This window comes from Copidosoma floridanum, unplaced genomic scaffold (genome assembly GCF_036245765.1).
Source record: "Copidosoma floridanum isolate Cflo_tuat_1 unplaced genomic scaffold, Cflo_Japanese_pri ptg000019l, whole genome shotgun sequence".
Classification (NCBI taxonomy): domain Eukaryota; kingdom Metazoa; phylum Arthropoda; class Insecta; order Hymenoptera; family Encyrtidae; genus Copidosoma; species Copidosoma floridanum.
This window is the reverse complement of record NW_028321896.1, coordinates 2,744,823-2,762,350: the sequence shown is the minus strand read 5'-3', so window position 1 is coordinate 2,762,350 and position 17,528 is coordinate 2,744,823. Positions and strand designations below refer to the sequence as shown.

General features: G+C 41.7%; 2 protein-coding genes across 2 annotated transcripts in view; one reads left to right on the top strand and one right to left on the bottom strand.

The window, feature by feature from the left end:
• LOC106636937 (lachesin) overlaps nt 1-11,431 on the bottom strand; it is a 168,353-nt gene extending 156,922 nt beyond the window's left edge. Inside the window, exon 1 of the mRNA XM_089593077.1 lies at nt 10,997-11,431. Within this exon, the coding sequence (XP_089449203.1) occupies nt 10,997-11,240 (244 nt within the window). The 5' untranslated portion in view covers nt 11,241-11,431. The remainder of the gene's footprint in view (nt 1-10,996) is intronic.
• A 3,385-nt stretch (nt 11,432-14,816) lies between these two features.
• Nucleotides 14,817-16,407, top strand: LOC149374489 (uncharacterized). The gene is made up of 3 exons (XM_089593251.1): nt 14,817-14,867; nt 15,068-15,642; nt 15,714-16,407. Exons 2-3 carry the CDS (start codon nt 15,084-15,086, stop codon nt 16,367-16,369), a joined length of 1,215 nt encoding a protein of 404 aa, XP_089449377.1. The 5' UTR covers nt 14,817-14,867; nt 15,068-15,083; the 3' UTR covers nt 16,370-16,407.
• Nucleotides 16,408-17,528: the final 1,121 nt, after the last annotated feature.

The window sequence follows — 17,528 nt, the reverse complement described above, 5'->3', positions numbered from 1 at the left end:
GGATACCCGGGGAAGCAAAACGACGGGGGCCCTCGTCGCGACAGCCTCAACCCACCTACTCTTCTTCTTCCACCGAGGGAAAGTCGTGTTTCATTTCCAAAAGGGGGGGGGGAGAAAAAAAATTGTCTCCGACTCTTCTCCAAACTCCGTCGCACGGATGTAAGGAGTCCGCGGCCCTCCTACAGCTCTACGAGATTAAGAGAATCTCCCAAGTGACCCCAGACTCTCTTTCCTGCCTCCCTCCGGTGCGAGCAAAGAGAATACACACCGACTCGCAAACGAAAAAAATACGGAGGGGTGGTGGAAAAGACTACCAGCAATGAGCGAGCGCTGATCAAAGATAATTCCCAATATCGGAGATTAGAGGGATTCGTCCCCGGAGGAAAAAAAAAAAAAAAAGGGCCGCACCCCTAGCCGGTTTCGGAACCAAAGCCGAATATAAAATGCATGAAAAGCCCGGGTCGCCGGAGGGGTGGCGGCGCGTGCCTTGCACCCCTCGGGTCTTTCCTTGGCGCGCGTGCGTGTCCCATCCTTTTTTCCACGGCTCGTTCGTGCGTGATTACTTGCCCTTGAAATTCCAATGACACGCGAGTGACACTCCACTAGTGGACCGTCATCCGCGTCGGCAGAGACCTGGAGTGTACGGCCTCGCATCTCGGACCAAGAGTTGTTTGGAAAAAAAAAAAAAAAATCCCCGACGCGCTCCCGCGACGTTGTACATGCGTGCCACTCCTCTTGGAAGAGCCTATACGTGCGCGGTGGGAAGGGTCACGGCTTATGGAGGAATTTTCGGGTGAAATGGAAGGGGTCGCGTCGATGAATTGCCAACGAGGAGATGCATCGTGGAAGGGGAGAACGGAAAGGGGGAGGATGCAGGGTGATTTGTCATTTCGAGACGTCGTCGTTTCGGCTCTGCCGTGCTTAATTGTCCAGATGGGCTCCTCGCACACCGCGTGTTTGATTTCTTTTTGATTTCGCCCCGTTTCTTGCGTTGCTCTCCTGCGATCGTAATACGCGTTTGTGGGGGCTTTGTTGGAGAGCGACTGATGCGTTGCTCGGGGCTGATTCGGGTATTAAAGTTTGATAAAGCTCGGGAGAGACGGAGATCAGATACGACTGGGGGAGGGGGGAGCTTGGTGTCTCGTAAAGGACGTGAATAATTGATCAGAAATGCTTTTTTTGTTGTCTTTGGATGAAGGGGTATCGTGAATTATGACTAAATACCATGACTTGGCTTCTACGATGGATCAAACGATGGTTTTCTCGTCGAACGTCGCAGATTAATTTTTAGTTGACCTTTTCTTGATCCTCCTTTGAAAGACCTCGTTGCTCATGCACACCGCGTTTTTTACTCATGTAAACATGTAAAAATGACTCTTTGAAATAACCCTCGTTTTTCTTGCTTATCTCGTTGTCATCTGAACGGAAGAAATCATCATTTCATTTTTAAATTTCATAGTCGTATTGTCTCGTTTTTCGAGTTTAACAATACACCATCTCATTTCTAAAGTGTAAAAACTGTCTGGTTTTTCAATCTTACAAAGATACATCTCATTTTTGATTTTCAAATACGTTTCTTCTACCTAAGTTAATGTAAGAAGATACGTGTTGAAAATTTACAAACAAGATGCTACGTTTAAAAAATTCAATAGTTTGATGGTACATTTTTCAACTTCAGACATAAGATGACACGCTTTTGAAATTGAAAAACCAATACGTTTTGAAAATTCAGAAGTAATATCAAAACATTAGTTGTACAAAGAACTGTATTTCCATGGATTTTTTTGTTATTAAACAAAAATTGTTTTGGCTCGAAATTACGATAAACAACTCATTATTATTACTCGTTAAACTATTCACAAATAGAATTACTTTTTATTATATACATGTAACACCACACACTCACACCTCAAACCCTCTGATAAAAAAACACCACGTAAACGAATTCAAGAAATTAAATCTCGATAGCAAGCCAAAGAAAGAGGAAAAAAAAAAAAAACGTGCGAAAGTTTTCTCCTTGCTCAGGGCAAATTTCCTGGCTATTACGGCGTAAACACCCACAATACAACGGTGGCCCGCAGAAACAGCAACGCGGGTAATTTTTAAACAAACAGACCCCAGCCAATGTTTGCCGTGGCTGCTGCATGCGCGCACACAATGCTGGCCTCTTTAGCTCATCTCACCCCGTCCCCCACTTGCACCCCATCCACCCTTCGACGGAGGGAAAAGTTAAAGTTGCACATGGCACGGATAGCCGCGGGCGTGTTGTGGCTCCTCGAAGTTTATACATACATATCGGCACAGCCAAGCAGGAACAAGAGAGCAGTGCCGTGGGGCGATTTACGACACGGTATATAAGGTATACGTATACGATTTTACGACTCACAGGCGCCACCGCCTTCTTTCGACGCCCGCGCGCACCATAAGCTCCTCGCCGGCGCGTGAAAATTAGACGTAATACCCCCAGCCACTTCGCCGTACAACTGTCGTCGGATTTCCCCCCCCCACCCCTCGTGACCCTTATTTCTAGGCGTTGCTCTGAACGCTGCAGCCCTTGGGGCTGTCGCTACAAAGTCAGGGTCCCCTCGGCTGATGCCTAGTGTGTGCGTGCAACTTTTCCCGCCTCCTTCGCCCCCAAAAGTGACACGCGCTTTTGTGTCCTCGTATTGCACGGGTGATGCGTGCAGATGCTCGGCGGATCGATTATTGACGTGAATTATACAGCCAAGGCCCAGGCGATTACACCCTGCATGGTAATGACTGCTGTCGCGCGGTCGAAGTTTCGGGCGTGTATTGTTCATGGGAATACGTTGGGATGCATTCGCTGTTTGTACACGTCACTTGTAAATGTCACGACAATGATATGCTTTTTTGAAAACTTTCGACGTAGTCTTTTGTATTATCTAATTAAAAGTATATGATATTTGCAGGTACGAGAGTCAGATAATCTGGAAGCTTCTTTGAACTGGCGAAATTAGTTTGTTGCTCTGGAAAAATAATGATTATTATTTCGCTTTACTACGAAAAACTTTCAAACACATTTTTCTTTCCAGTTAAAGAACAAAACGAGACGGGGTAGTTGTTTGCCACACACTGCTTTTTCAACTTTCACAGATTGTAATCGAATTTCTGATAAACGTGCGTGTATGTATACATCCATAAAAACTTTATTGCATATTTTAAACTCGTAACAACTCCCGGTATTGTTTCTTTTGGTGTTATTGTAAAAGTTTTTGTAATTGAATGTTTTACATGCATTCCTGCCTTTCTAGTCGTACAAGCTAAAATAAAAGGTGAGTTCTTATGATGCAAACTTTTCCACGTTTCCTGATAATCGACAGATAAAAATATTTTTATCACCAAATTCAGATACTTGCCCCATCACTTGCCAAAGTAATCTCCAGACCATCGTAGGACCGATCGTTTTATTGTTACAACAAAATCCAAGATTCCAAAAAAAAACTACAGCATCGTCAAGAAAAATCACGGCGTAGGTATACAAGCGCCCCGTAATCAAGAACGAATAATTCACAGAAAGCGCTAATCCGCTGAAAATCTCCCCACGACGACGCTCGAAACAATACTCCCTGGGCTTGGATGGTAATCGCAGTACCTATACACATACACGGAATACCCCGTAGTGCACTGTACTTGCTGAGATGGGCAAAGTGTGTCCCGGCACGACTCCGCTTCGCGTATATTCCTCCGACTCCCAGTTGTAAGCCAACGACGACGACAGTACACGTATACATATGTACAAGCAAGGGCGCTTCCCTCCAATCCCAGCGCCATAAACATTTATGAGGGCACGTTTCTGGCTCTTTCCCCACACCCCAATAACCCATTCGTTCGTGTACACGTGTTGGCTGCTCGTTCTCGCTCTCTTTATACATACATTATCTGGTGCGAAGCTGTGGGTTGTTGCGCTTGTATGCAGAAATAGCGTATACGCACGAGCGATAAGTGCAGGCTGCGCGTGCGGGGGTCTACAGGTACAAGTTGATCGCAGCTCTTTTATTGGCTGGTCGATCGCTCATGCCCCCCCCCCACTCTCACACCTCACTGCTCGAGTCCTTACTTTGCCACCCTCGTGGTAACTGTACTCGAGGGGGTTCCATCCTTGCAGCGTACTTTATAGTTTGGTGTTGTATTTGGTCCGTTACATGAGCAACAATGACTGGCAACGAGTGTGAAAAATAAAGGCTTGGAAATAAAAAAATAAATAGAAATATACATTTAAGCCATCGGACCTTTAGTCGCAAGACATAGGCACATGTTACAAAGATAAAGGGATGGTCACCGCGATACTGCGACTGAAACACAAGGATATGGAAGTTGAAGGACAGAGGCAGATAAAAGTGTAAGGATGTTCCTAAAAGGAAGAGCAATAAACAAATTTGAGAGTCGATCGTCATAAAGTATTCCTTGGGTTTATCAAAACTTAACGACTTCAGCCACCTTATTTTCAACATATCACCTGACACTTGAAACCAACCACGGGGGTGAGGATGAATACGTCTCGTATTGATAAATTTCGACACCATAGGAGACGACTAAACATCATGTCTTGGTATCAAAAGTCCCTTGCACTCGTCCCGGGTCGTCACTACACTCCCTTCGACACCGTCCGACTCTCCCTTTTCGCACCCACGCGTATACTAGCAGCGTGTATACGCCGCACGAGAGGACGCATTAAGCGTCGTATTAGATTTGTTCTCCGACAACTGTCGCCTCTCCGGCGGCTTAATTAAGGGGGTCCGACTCTCTTCTTCCCGACGAAACAGATGGCGGCAGCCTTCGGGCCATAATACGCGCAGATAATGCCTTTTTGTGGCCGCCCTCGGCGATGATCTCCCTCGTCGAGTTCTGGAGCTTTCGCAGCGAGGGATGGAGACTCCCAAAGTTACGAAACGTCACTCTCCTCCATCCTCCGAAGGATTCATTCCCATATCGAACGTGGAACCGGCATATCGTTTTAATCGGTACGGCTCTCTGGCTTCATATTTCTATTGTTTTCCCACGTACGTCTGAAACCCATCCCCCGCTTCCCCATTTACATCCTCCATTGTCTGCCAGGGTCCGTCTCCCCCGGCCCAGTGCTATCTCTTTATCTCTCATCTGGTTCCTATTTTATTTACTTCTGCTGTATCCCATTTTCTTTCCTCGGCATTCAGCGTCTCCGTTCGCGAGGGTACCCCCCCCCCCCAGCGACCCCCTCGAAAAAGGCAATCGTCGGAAACCAGCTAAATGGTTTTATTTCCCCTTTTCGACTCGATACCCGATAACGCTAGACAATGAGACGTCCGCGGGCTGTGTATGGGCGTTCTTCCTCTCTTTTCCCTGCTCGCCTTCGTATTTCGTATTTTATATTCCGAGATTCGTTTCGATTACAAAGGCTTTCGACCTTTTCCTTTATTACGGATATGGGCTCTGGTGTGCGTGAAGTCGAGAGGGTTCGGAGTACGGGAAGGGGACGGCATTCGGTGGAAAAAACTTGTACATCATATGATATGTGCATATCCGAGGATGCGATTAAACAATGTGGTCATCAAAAATGGGTGTCCTTAAATCTCAAACAGTATAGTTTTGATTGGAGTGTTTGGGTGTTAATTTGATTAAAGAAAATAGCCAATGGTTTTGCTTGGAGTGTACGGCAGCCAGTGAAAAGAATCTTAGTCTTGTTTCCATGACTAATTTGCTCCCTCGAAGAGACACGTTTAATTTTAAGCCATTCATAAGAATTTTTGAAAAAAAAATACGAGTTTTGTCCTGTAGAACATTAGGTTTCATCGGAAATCCATCTGTCCAATAAAAAGTAACCATTTGTATGGGTGAGATGTGAGGATTTTAATTTTTCTTATTTTTTTAACTGCTTTTGAAAAGAATTTCTGCTTATTCAATACATACTTGCTTAATATGTATAACTTTTGAAGTGCAACTAAAAAGTGCATGAAAAATTGTAGAAAATTGTGTCAAAATTTTCCAATAACCAGGTGTCATTCAATGAATTACAATAAAAGTGTTTAAAGTAGCTGTCAGATCATGTATAACCTTTTTTTCAAAAAATGAAACGTGTTCATAAAAGTCTCAAAAATTTTTAATAAATGTCAGTTTTTTGCACACGTGGTAAGGGTTCTTCTTGCTAATACCTGAAACTTTTTCTACACTTCTCATGTTAAAAAAATCAAAACTCAGACTCCAATATCTATAAAATGGTATAATTCGGCCCCAGATATGTTATCCGTATAAAAGTACTAAAAATGGTACTTTTAAAAACATACATGCGTATGGAAAATCATTAAGTTGTCACCTTATTTTGTTTAAAATTTTAATCACTACTCTATAAAACTATAAGGACAACACCTAATACAAATTTTTATTAAAAAAATAATTAACCTCTAGTAAAGGCACAAAAAAATTGTCGTTTAACATGACACTTTTATAGTAAAGCATTTGGTTTAGTAAAAAAATAGCCACCGTCGAGCGCATAAATGAGAACGAGTTGGAATAATTTTACCAAAAGCACATCCTACTATAGATATATACCAGAGAGAAATATAGGCTAACCGTACGATGCTAGATATCCGCCAAACGTTATATTAAACATTTTATCGTAAATTTGCGAGGTATAACTATAAATTTGACTCTCTATTTATTTTGACAGGTCTATCAACTATGTCCATTCAGTTCCCACTTCAAAGTGCAGCTGAATGTTTTGGCGAGCACACGAGTGGTAGAGTCCGGCAGCTCGTGTGTCGACTCATAATTGATTAAACTCCGGGTTGAAGTTTAATGCATGCGCGGTCGATGGGACTGTGCTGGATACCAAAACAAATGGACAAATCGATTCGGTCAATTTGCGGAGGGAAAAAAAACGAAACCCCCCCTAAAGCTAAAACGATACTAGATCGACAATGACGCTCACTCTCGTTTCATCGAGCATCAGAGAGTGGAGCTATGATGTACTTCAAATTGACTTCCCGCAGCTTACATGCCAAAATATCGAAAACACCTCCTTTGTACGCGGCTCAAACAATCAAAGGCACCCCCCCAAAACGTGATCCAAACCACTCGGCTAATATACACACCCGCTATTAAATTTCGGATCGTTCATTCGCGCGTTAGGTATGCAATATATCGCGTGTAATCACACGAACGAATGAAAACAGCGATGCGGCAGCGGAAGGTAAATTAATTAGCCAACCGATGTACGGATTCTAAATGATGACCGGGCAAGGGTTGGAGAAAAAGATAATAACCAAACGAGGGCTTATTTTCGGACCCTAAAGATGCACACATCACTCACAGGCGCGTTGTCACGGTGGAGGTTTATTCTCATTTCCCGAACCCAAATATACCCACGATAGTGTACAGTGTATGGGTGAAGAGGGGGAGGGAATCCTAGTTCGCCGATGCAATTACCAGCCATTATTCGCACGACTACGCCTGAAAGTGGCTCTCGGGGCAATTATAACAAAAGGCTCGGGTGTATTACCGCACTCACACACTAGGTAGCTCCTATAATACGTGTCAATTTTTATCGTTTTCGGGTGCAAAAGAGTCCGGTGGTGGGGGGGGGGAAGAAAGAGAAGGAAAAAAGAGGTTGTACAAGGGATAATACGCGCCGGCAATTATACGCGGGTAAGTAGGCGGAGGAGAGGAGCAGCTCCTGCGCCGGCACTCCATTAAGGACGATTCATTTGCATTCGTTTATGTGCTCCACCGAGTCGAAAAAATATGTTCCCCGAGCAACGTCGCCGTCGTCGTCCCCGTGAACTTATGAATTATGCATGCCGAAGGAGAACACCTTCCATACTCCCCGCTTTTTTTTTACAACCGGAGATGAAATGAGGCAAAAGCGCGCGGCTTGTTTCCTCCCACCCCTACCATCCTTGTTCTAGTTTGCCGGCGTTGTCGTGGCAATAAATATTATAATTACATATTGTTGGGGGTGAGAGGGAGCGGCTGGTTAATTCCACGCTTCCATCTCCATCCGCCGGGTTGTGCGTGGAGGAGGAGAACTCTGCTCGTGAGGGCGACCGCTGATTTATCGAGGACTGGAATGGACCGAACGAGTGCGTTTGTACGCGCGAGCTCGCGTTATCATACGGATGAGTTGCAAGTGTTTTGGTAGAAGGGGAGGCGGGTTAGTGCGGTGGACTAGGTGTACCGATGACACCGCGGGCTCTCTAAATTCCCCCGGACCTTTGTTTCTCCGTTTTGTCACTCGTGTTCGCGGTTATGTTAGTTGCTTTGGCCATACATACACCTAATTTTGCGTTTGCGGTGTTTGTTTTTTTTTTTTTTTTTTTTTTTTTCCACAGACAATGTTTGCATGCGTCGTATGTCTTATACCAATCACCGTCAATCGTTTAAACATGCGGTTGGGGTACAATAATTTTATTTACGCGTGTTTAATAAACAAGCTCGAATAAATAATGCAAGAATATGTTGTATGTTCCACCAGTGTATTTTGTGATGTAGAGTGTTGTTGTACTCTATTTAAATACACCACATCTGATAGATAACACCGATCGTGCATTGATTGCAAACAGCGTTGGGAAATTTACTGTAAATAAAGTTTGCTCGCGTTATTGTTTAGTATATAAACCAATATTTTATATGTTAGTATGATGATTGGTAAGAAAAAAAAACATTGAATTGTACAGGTGACAGTTTCTGTTTGGTTATTATATGGATGGGGATGAAGGATGGGTAGCAGTTACTGTGTGGTAAACTATGATACTTTTAGCTAGTACAAGGTTCACCAGAAGCGAATCAATGAGTTTCTTTTCTATACTTTTAACATCGTCTAACATTACGTTGTTTAATACGAAAGTCATCGTTGGGATATCATAACATGAATTGATCACAAGATATGAGTTGTTGATGAATGCACCATTCGCGTGAGATTTTCGTGATTTATTCCAATCGCCGAATCAATCACGAAGATTTTCGATCTCGATGCTTTTAGTTTGGTTGACGATTCGATCGCTTTCAAGCATTAGAAAGTGTTTTTTTTTTTTTTTAATTCTTCCCTCTCCTACCACCGAGATGTCCACTGATTACATTTTACATAAAAAATAAGTGAATTGGCACCCCCAGAGAAATGAACAATATCAAGCCTCAAAAAAAAAATCAGTTGGCTATGATATGAATTTCAACTTATCCGTCCATTTATCTAGAGCCCAAACTGCCGAGTCATCAGCAAGACTTTCGGAGCCTTCCCTTACATCCGACTGAAACGCACACGAAACAGCACGCTCGTTCTTTAAAAGAATGAATAAAAAAAAAAAAAATAAAAAAAAAATTGTTAAAACGAACACAACACTCCCCGCGTACCATCGCTCGCAACACTCACGAATCCTATCGCACTCCTCCTTGTTGAAAAATCCAATCGAAAATTTAAATCGAACGCGCGTCCATCCCCTCCCCACCCGCGAATCGGCTGATTTAACGAGACCGAAATTAAAGCCGGAGATTACCTGTCCATGGCTCGCGCGTTAAATCTTCGGGGACGTCACTTCACCTGCGTCACGTTAAACGCGCCTACACACACCCCCTGCCACCCTTCGGTCGAAGAATTATTATACGCACAATCGAGCCCTCACCCCCTCCTCGTGTCCGTCATACAGCCGAACAAGAGCAAGGGTATACATACATACATACATACGTGTGCAAACAGCCCCGGCTATAATGGAGCGCCAGAACGGACGCTTCGAATTCACATGCTACCACCACCCTAAAAGCTCCTGATACCGATAGGATAAAGAGAGAGCCTTCGCCTATCGTAATGCCGATCGCGATACAACGGGTGTGTGCGTGCGAGGGTAAACTTCCCTCTCCCCGGGTGTAATACATATGCGTACGCTTGTACGCGTGGCAATTGACCGGCTCGAAGTACACGAAGGCGATCCGGAGTACGATACACGAGTTTATAGTGCTGTGTGTACAGGGTGGTATGGAAATGGGCCGTGAAATTTTCGGTGCGGTGCAGTAGATGGTTTTTCATATGAATACACGAGATTGGCATGTTTTTAAAGTGGATCACATATCTCACGATGGGCTGCGCAAAGTAACAGATTGGCAGATAAAGGTTGCACAAACATTACTTTATTCAGTTTTAGCACTAATTACATACGTTGTTGCATTTGAGGGGATTTCTTTCGTAAGTCCTAGCTCTTAAGTGTTGTAGAAGCTATTTAACTTTCAAAGGGATCTAAAACTATAGATGTAGGGTAATAATTTTGTATGCGGATACCCTTTAAATTTGTCAAATAGAGTCTTGCTGACGATGGAAAGCAGGGATTCAAGATGAAATTCGCCAAAGAAATTGACGACTACGAGGAACCTTTTGTTGTCACGTAGGCTATAGATATGTTTTTATAATTAAATAGACAAGTTGGACGTAGAACCAAGTGCTTCGTTCTAATAATCAGTCGAAATAGATATGTAATCCATGTTTAGTGGATGACACAAAGGCGATCCATACCAGGTATAAATTTTTTTTATTTTCTATATTAAATATGGAATAAATTGGCGTACTGACAGTTTGCGAGAGCAACTCCCAGTTTTGCATAAGACTTCTATGACAAGACTTTAATTTTTTGATCTCATTTTTATGAGAGTAAAAGGAATTACATAGTCCCTGCGCGATGGAAATTAATGCGTAGTGATTCCCTATTTGAATCATCGTTTAGGATGAAAAAATTATACAACTTGAAAAACGTACAAATGAGTTGTAAGTATCGTCGATATTGGTGCTAAAAATGGTTATTTAAAGGGTATTATGTTGAAAAAAATAAAATCATAATAAAGCTTTATGGGTCACAAAGAATATTTTTCTGGTTTAATTTTCCAATCCAAAACCTTGAATCGAAAATCACCGCCAACCCACTCACGAGTTATTATATAACACTTGGCTCTCTCTACCAAGGACTCATCAACAACCCATCCAACGCAACGAATCCACAGTAAAAACCAAAAAATCACTTGCCAGTCGTGAAAGCAGCCGATACGTCGTTCACCGCAGCGGCGAACACCGCGACGAGCCACGTGCCGGTGAGCAGTGCCATTATCGCGGCGGGCAACCCCCGCCTCCGGCCCACCGTCGTCGACATCCCCGTTTTTGGCATCCGTGGATCACCGACGTCCTCGCAACACACGGACATCGGCTCTGGTACAAACTTCTCGTTCACCCCTATGACGTTCCGGTTGTGGTCGAATCGGCGCCGATCCATATTTCAACCCCCAACTCTGCCTTTTTTTGTTCCCTTCAAATTTCTATCGGCACCTTGCGACGCCTGGACTCTGCCGACGAAGGAACATCCTTTACTCAATTCCTCAACGAAGACTTTGATTCGCGAATGCGTCTAAAAACCGATATCAACGCACTCGGACGCGGTTCATCCTAGAAATGGTAAAAAAATGGCTCACAAGTGATTCGTAGCCGATCGTCCATCGGCAAACAACTCGCGTGGACCACGACGGAGACACTCCCTCGAGACAGTCATGGCGAAATCGCGAAAAATCGTCCCTCAAACCGCATGAAAGTCAGAAGGGCGCGTGGTCCCGTGCGCTCATCGGCGGACGCTCGGCGTCGACTGAGGAGCTTCACCGGCGCGGGCCACCGGCTCGCACTCGCGGCAGCCGCGCACCGGCGGCGCGCGCAAAAATCGCGGCCCCTACCCACGCCTGGCTAGTCCAATGGACTCGCAAGGGAGCCGCCCCTCCGAGCCGAGGGCGGTACCCTCCTTGCGCCGTGGATTAAGATTTTCGACTTTGGACCCGGCAAACACCTTCCTGCGGGAGTACGGCTACCCTCTCCCTCGCTCAGTGTTGACTCGGGGAGGCTATCCGCGAACACACGCGGACGGATATAGACGCACGGAGGTACTCGATGGCTCTAATTTTAATCCCGAGGCAAGGAGCGTTCGCGGGGTGGAGAGGCAGTTGGCGATTGATTCTGGTGTGCCGCCACCAACGCCCCATCGGACGCCTCGGTGGTGTCGAAAAATGGGAAGGGAGCAGGGTGATGCGCCGCGGAGGTTTATTGAGTCGTTTTCTGGGACAGTCTATCGTCCAGCGAGGATTTCGCAGGGGCTCTACTGCTTTTGCTGGGGGCCTTTTTCCAGATTTGGTTAATAGGACTATGGGTTGTTGGGGAACAAAATGTACATGTTTGTTGGGGACAATCGTCTCTTGGAGTCTATTGTTAAGAAGGTATTCGGATATACTCTTGATTCAACAATTTTACAGTGACAAGCTCGACTGCGTTGGGATAAATTGGATTACACGTATTGCAGAAGCGTACAAAGTTTGTCATTGTACTAAATTATACGAGTTGGCAATTAATTGCAAATTACGAACTCGCTTGGGTAAATCCGAAATCGCGACTGTGGTACTTTTTAAGGGCCATAAAAGCGAATCGAAACAAGTTTGTCCCAACTTTTTGGTTCCTTGTTATCTCCAACATACCGAAAAGAGTTACGCGCTTGTTTACGAACATAAAAGAACCAGACTACAATACTGGATTGTCTTACTCTCGTAAAAAGGAAAATATATATGCATGTGGGTGGGCTATCGAGATGAAGTTAAAGAATAGACGCAAGCTTTTATTTATACGCGTACGTAATGTGTACTCGATATTTAAGGAGCTGAAATTACCTCGTTAATTTTAAAAGCCAATACGTGAGTGGAAAATATTATATTTGGATTTTAATTTTTACCAGTTAATTATTTAGTTGTTCACTACAGTGGATGAGACACTTCTTTTGTATGATAAACTGACGGTAATCAGTAACTTAGTGTACTGTAATAATATATTGGTTAAGGTTAAATTAATCATAATTAACAAAAAAAAAAACATGTTGCAAGAGAGTAAAAAATGCCAATATATTTTTCTTGGTGAAAAATAAAACAAATGACAAAAGTTATGCCATTCTACAAAAAATGATATCATACCACAGAGGAGACAAAGAGAACTGAGTGACACAGGGTTAAGAATGCAAAATAAATTCCCTAGCGAAATTGTTCGCAGAAATCACATCTGAACTCAAAAGCGAGTCAATTAATGTCACACAATGAGCTACACTTTAATGGAAATAAATAACGTTTTAATACTAAACACAACACGAATTGCAAGCCTTAAAATATACAAAATATATACGAAAAATATTTTTGCAAAAATTGATAATTTAACCAGTAGAAGATGTATGGGAATAAAAGCTCAACGCCATTTAAGTACGCCATCGAGTAGATCATTTATTTAAATACATTTTAATATGCGGAAAAAATTTTATAAAAATATTAATACATAAATGTGTGTAAATTTACTAAAAAACATAATTTTTAACGTAATTACGGAATTGTTTTAATTGAAACAAGCTACTGTTTATTATTTAAGTTAAGAAATTAAGCAAGATTGTCAAGGCAACGCCTTTATGGTCTTACAACGGCTTATTCAATCTCCTATGATTATCTAAATGAATCATTAAATAAAACAGTGTTCAGATATTATGTAACCTAGTTCATTGTTTAAAATACTTTCAACAACAACAAAAATGACTTTGTTTTTTGACTAAATTAATTTTTATTAACAAACTTTGACTTTTTCTATTTAATTTACAAACGAATTTTAATATTCCTCTAAAATATCTAAGATCGTAGTTAAACCGTAAAAGACCGTTCTTAAATTACGTATAAGGGCTTTTTCAAAGATTTTCGACTCCCACCATTCCCTCTTTATAAGAAAGAGTGAGATTTTTTTAGACCCCTTCTTACACTTTCTTACGTAATTAAATATAGTATAGAAAAATTCCATAAATACTTTATAACGTTATTTTTAAATGCATTTATTTAAATTAATATAACAATTTAAGAATTTATATCTTTACTTTACATAAAAAGTTAACTATTATTTTATTATAGTTACATGATGATTAAAAATGTTTTTAAAAATCGCAAATGTCGAATTGCGGATGGAAAGAGAAAAGTGTCGAGTTGCCGCTGAACGATGAGTTTCGTTTTCTAATGTATGTCGAATTGCGACTGGGCCTTTTCTTATCTACTGTCGAATTGCGGCTAAGTAACGTTCCCATTACTAATTGATATATAACGATATTTTTCCGTAAAAAAATAACATTTAAAACCAAGAATTTCAAGTTATAATTTAAATTATGTCCAAATATTTTAATTCTTCTGTGAATGGTAGTGCAGAGTCATCGCGTATTCTTTAATTTTTTTCCTTAAACCCATTGCACATTGACTTTTTCAGTGTGCTCATCTTAAAATACACAAAAAAACTTCTTCAGATGTAGCAAGGTTAAATAGTAACACGCAAGCTTTGCTGAGAGTATCAGCGTTATAACCTATACTCTGGCATATTATGTGTAACAGCTGCAAAATAATAGTTTATTGAACTGTTTTTTTTTTTTTTTTTTTTTTTTTTTTTTTAAATTGCTTTAACTAAGATATAGTTCTTGTGTATCTGTTTTACCTCAAATATGAGGTAAATGTGGATTTTTCATGGTTATTATCTGGTAAGTTAATATAGTAGTTGATTAAAATTATTTCAACAATTTTCACATCACTACTATTAATCATCATATTATATACGTGCAAGTACAAATAGTTGTGCGCTAGTTATCTTTATGTGAACAGCAGATAAATGTATGATAACGATAAGCGATAAAGCAATCATAATTTGTCGTCAAAATTTTGGTTTCAAAATTACGAAAGAACTTTTACTTCTAAAATAAAAGTCCAGTGATAGTACAAACTGACAGAAGAACAGTGCAGTGGTCAGTGGTAGAGATTTTTGTATACGAGCCTCACGTACCATCTTTTGAACTACTTTAAAATCTCAGGTAAGTACTCCTCAAACATATTATTATTACTATATATCTGCATCATCATTGAGTAAAGTCATTAAAAAGCCCTTTAGAGCTTTTTTTTTGCTTCGATTTATATCTACGATCCGACTATTTTTACGTACCTACCTGTATACTTATTTGAACTAGAACAATTAAAATCCAGATACTGATTTCACCTCTCTTTCATTTCTCAGGAAAGTACATTGGAAAATGCCGATTTTTAAAGCAGCCCTCGTGGCCGTCGGTCTTCTGTGCGTCACCACGCAGCCGGTTGAGAAGCAGACTTTTGCCAAAATTTTTTCCGAGGACTATTTTCCCAACTTCTTCTACAGAATATCCGAAAACATCGAGGGAAGTCTTTCTTACGTAGTCTGCTACATCAACGAAGATCAGCACGGGGCTGATTGCCGATTCCAGACAAAGATGGTGAACAACACCAAAACTAGTTGCAACGTCATGCTCACGGTACCAAAGACCCACGACATCAATCTACACACGGGCATCAACTTGAAACACAACGCTGGTGTCAAGAGTATGCTTGCGGGAAAAAAAGTCCTTTTCGAGTGGTCCTCGAAGACCCGCGGGGATAATGTCACGTACAGGTGGGTCAGCCTCATCGACATGGTCAACTGCACCACCATCCATTACGTATTTCGGACCGACTACTACATTCTCCTGGCTTACCGTCATTACTTCTACATTTGCGTGGATGACGACGGGTCGTGCGGCGCCCAGCCTAAAACGTGCATTCTCCAATACAACGAACATGGTAATATAATTATATTCGTGTTATGTATTATGCCTGAATTTGCTAATGCCACGTTTTTCGATTATTTCCAGGTCAACTAGTCGGCAAAGTCCCCTTCCCCTCGAAGCGTTACACGAAAGCGTTGGTCGTGGATCGGCTGAATGAAAAAAGTGGAGCATTTTTAGTCAACTTCGAGAATGAAAACAAGTGTAGCGTCATCATGAACGTCAGTCACGTGAGCTTCGACGGCTCAGAAACCATTTTGGTCCAAGATTATTACGTACGTAATATTTGGGGACTGGTTTTGTCCGCTAAGGCGTCAAACAGCTACGGCTACTACTCGTTCTGCCACTGGGACAACTCGAAAAGCTTGGAGATCCGTTGTATACAATTGAATACCAGTGGCCACATTATGCTAAACACCACGTTCTCGTGGGGTACAAAGTACACGGATATGTTGTTCAACCAGCGCCAAGGGGGCATCTTTCTTATGACGTTTGATGTCATAATGGCGGATTCAAGTGGCGTGAGAATTATAGTCGGTTTGATTGAGGTGAAAATTAATGGAAGCGTCACCGAGACCGTCAATCTAACCGAACTTGACATCAAGAATGTGACGTCGAAGGATCTGCATCTTAGAATAAACTACTCGGAAACGGACACCAAGCACTGTTTTTACTTTGTCCTCGTCGAAACGGTCCTGAAATTTGTTGTCTTTGAGTACTTTAACGAATGCATAAGCAAGTAAGACGGCTGATGGGTCGTTTTGGGGCAGATTTTTTTCAAATAAGGGTGATGTAATAATCTTTTTATTATTAATAAAAAATTTTTCTTCACAAACAAAATTATTTTTCAAACTTCATTTCTAATAAATAACAATTACTCAAGTCCTAAGAATTTATGTGTACACACAGACACAGTAAATACTGCTCATATGGTACTTGTTTTCGGCAGACAATTAATCTCAATTCCGAAATAGTTGTTCTTACGAGATAAAACTCTATGACAAAAGTACGAGTCAGTTCTACTTTACTCTTTACAGCTTACGATTTTTCGAACGTGAGGATTAAATACAAAATCTAAAATGGACAACATGCACTACTAAAATAACTAAATCGATAAAAATTTGGTCCCTAATTATTAGATTAAGCTGCTAAGTCAGTGAGCATCCGCTGACTCGGATTAAGAAAACAATATGATTTTCGTACGAACGCACGTTCAATAACAATGTCTCGTACATACACCTCAAACCCCAAATGTAAGGAGGCGAGGGTGGAGAGTATAGCAAAGTATGAGGTCAGGCGATGGGCTAGGCTTTCATTTGAAGATAAGTTTGAAGATTCGACGGACCTCACCGACTGTTCCTCCCACCCTTGGCTTGCCTCGCCCCCGTTGGTACCGCCAAGCGGAAGTAAAGCAAATCCGACAACTCCAGCTGTGGCGCGCATCCATCTGCCAGCTCGGGAAACTTCCGCTGTACTTCGCCAGTCGCGGGAAGATGTTGGGATTACATGTTGGCAGGATAATAATACTTTGGGGAGTGTGAAAAACTTTAGGTTTCAAAAATTAAAAGCTAGTGAAAAGCTTGTATTGTACCACGTCGAATTTAATAACGCTAGTGATTAAAACTGTATCCCTAGAGATGTGACCTGAATTGGAAAGACTAAAATTACAAACATCAGTACGAAAAAGAGATAAACTTGCTCATAAACTACCATTTGGTTTTTTAATGCCTTATGTGTGTTTGATAATGACTTGTCTCACTAAAACGCTTACTCCAGTTTTTTACATCACGAATTTATCCAACCCAAAAGAACTTTGATAAGTAAAATCTTATAAAATTTGAGTAAGTATTGTCATATTGAAGAAAACTTATACTCGTATATGTACGTATGACTGTGAATTTG